The 2,631-nt window shown below is 42.8% G+C and overlaps 1 protein-coding gene across 1 annotated transcript in view; it reads left to right on the top strand.

Annotated features, from left to right (window-relative positions):
* Positions 1-1,067: 1,067 nt before the first annotated feature.
* Positions 1,068-2,631, top strand: part of LOC122541514 (protein Bouncer-like) — a 13,942-nt gene continuing 12,378 nt past the window's right edge. The window contains exon 1 of the mRNA XM_043678336.1: positions 1,068-1,180. Within this exon, the coding sequence (XP_043534271.1) occupies positions 1,132-1,180 (49 nt within the window). The 5' untranslated portion in view covers positions 1,068-1,131. The remainder of the gene's footprint in view (positions 1,181-2,631) is intronic.

Here is a 2,631-nt window from a genome sequence, read left to right as displayed (position 1 = left end):
CATCCTGACTTGGGAATATATCACCAGTCTTTCACTGTTACTGCGTCAAAATCCTGGACTTCCCTCCCTAAGAGCATTATGGGTCAACCTACAGCACATAGAGTCATAGAGATGTACAGCGGAAACAGACCCTTTGGTCCAACTCATCCATGTCGACCAGATATCCCAACCCAATCTCGTCCCACCTGCCAGCACCTGGCCCATATCCCTCCAAACCTTTCCTATTCATATATCCATCCAAATGCCTTTTAAATGTTGTAATTGTACCAGCCTCCACCACTTCCTCTGGCAGCTCATTCCATACACATGCCACCCTCTGCGTGAAAAAGTTGCCCCTTAGGTCTCTTTTATATCTTTCCCTCTCACCCTAAACCTATGCCCTCTAGTTCTGCACTCCTCCACCCCAGGAAAAGACCTTATCTATTTACCCTATCCATGCCCCTCATGATTTTACAATCTTCTACAAGGTCACCCCTCAGCCTCCGACACTTCAGGGAAAGCAACCCCAGCCAATTCAACCTCTCCCTATAGCTCAAATCCTCCAACCCTGGCAATATCCTTGTACATGGACTGCCGTGTTACAAAAAAGGCAGCTCACCACCACCTTCACAAGGGGCAACTAGGGAATGGCAGTAAATGCTGGCCCAGTTAGTAATGCCCACATCCCATGAGTGAATTAAAGTAACATGATGATAACAAGCACTATAAACGATTGTTGTAAAAACCTAACCAGAACTGATGTTTTTCAGTGAAGGAAACATCATCCTAAACAGGGTGATGCCTAAACATAATTCCAAGCCCATTCCACTATGATCACCAACTGCTTCCTGAAGCAGTCTAAGAGGCTGCAGAGTTAAACCTAACTCAGAGTCAGCAATAAATGGCAGTCAAATGCCAACAATTTTCCATTGTGAGTCAAATGGAGGCTGTTGTATTGCAAAGTTTAGACAAGAATTAACCAACTGAATTAACAGTAACCAGAAATGCTTCTTCTCGGACGTCAAAGTAATATTAAAGGGAAGAAATAATTCTATGTCCTTCATATTTAAAATATTTTACAGGTTTGATTTGGAACTGAATTATGACTTCTTTTGCCAAAGTGTTATATCACTTCAATCACCAAGCATAAAAATGAAGCATCTTCTATTATTTGCGTCTTTAGGTTCCTATTTTGTTATAGGTAAGAAATAATTGCAATTTGTTTAAGTAAAGAAACCATTTTGTTATTCCTGTGAAACATATGTGTATGTGTTTTCTCTTTTTGTCCAACCTGTTTTTCAACTCTGCTTCTACCTGCTGAATTAGACAGGCAGGAGGCTGAAAGAACACAGCAAGCCAGGCAGCATCAGAAGGTGTAACCCGAAACTTCTACACTCCTGATGCAGCCTGGCTTGCTGTGTTTTTTCCAGCCTCCTGACTGACTACTTTGGATTCCAGAATCTGCAGGTTTTTTTATCTCTGACTAAATGTATTTCCTTCAGCCATCATCATTGAAACAGATTGTCTAAGCATTTATCACTGTTGTTTGAGGGAGTTGGAAAAGCACAGCAGGTCAGGCAGCATCTGAGAAGCTGTCTGACTTGCTGTGCTTTTCCAATACCACTCTAATGTTGACTGTGATCTCCAGCATCTGCAGTCCTCACTTTCGCCAGTTTGACACAGTTACCTATATGTTTCCCACATTATGATTATAACTGCACTTTGACAGTACTTTTTTGACTGTAAAGCAATTTAAGATGTTCTTTTTGTAAAAATCAATGCATAACTTTATTTGTTTTCCTTAAAAGCAGCTAAAACAGTCATTTCTTAAAAATACACATGTTACTAGAGCATCACTGGCTTCGCTGAGCTGCCTTCCTGAAATGCTGCAATGCCTGGAGATTAGAAACACCCAATGTATTCTTGCGGAGGTTAATTCGAGCATTTTGACCCAGCAACAGTGAAGGAACGGCAATATATAGTCAGAATAGATTCAGATATATGGTCAAGGTGCTGGGCTGCTCTCCCATTTATCCCTGAACCAAGGCCAGTTTTAAGCAAAAGAACTCAATTTGCTACAAAACCAGAATTTGCTGGAGAAACTCAGCAAGTCTGGCAGCATCTGTGAAGAGAAGGCAGAGTTAACATAGAGTCACAGAGATGTACAGCATGGAAACAGACCCTTCAGTCCAACCTGTCCATGCCAACCAAATATCCCAACCCAATCTAGTCCCACCTGCCAGCACCTGGCCCATATCCCTCCAAACCCTTCCTATTCATATACCCATCCAAATCCCTCTCAAATGTTGCAATTCTATCAGCCTCCACCACATCTTCTGGCAGCTCATTCCATACACGTACCACCCTCTGCGTGAAAAAGTTGCCCCTTAGGTCTCTTTTATATCTTTCCCCTCTCACCCTAAACCTATGCTCACTAGTTCTGGACTCCCGGGCTCCAGGGAAAAGACTTTGCCTATTTATCCTATCCATGCCCCTCATAATTTTGTAAACCTCTATAAGGTCACCCCTCAGCCTCCGACGCTCCAGGGAAAACAGCCCCAACCTGTTCAGCCTCTCCCTGTAGCTCAGATCCTCCAACCCTGGCAACATCCTTGTAAATCTTTTCTGAACCCTTTCAAGTTTCACAACATC

The sequence above is a fragment of the Chiloscyllium plagiosum genome, chromosome 37, assembly GCF_004010195.1.
Source record: "Chiloscyllium plagiosum isolate BGI_BamShark_2017 chromosome 37, ASM401019v2, whole genome shotgun sequence".
In the NCBI taxonomy this organism is placed as follows: Eukaryota; Metazoa; Chordata; class Chondrichthyes; order Orectolobiformes; family Hemiscylliidae; genus Chiloscyllium; species Chiloscyllium plagiosum.
This window is presented reverse-complemented; position numbering and strand designations above follow the sequence as displayed.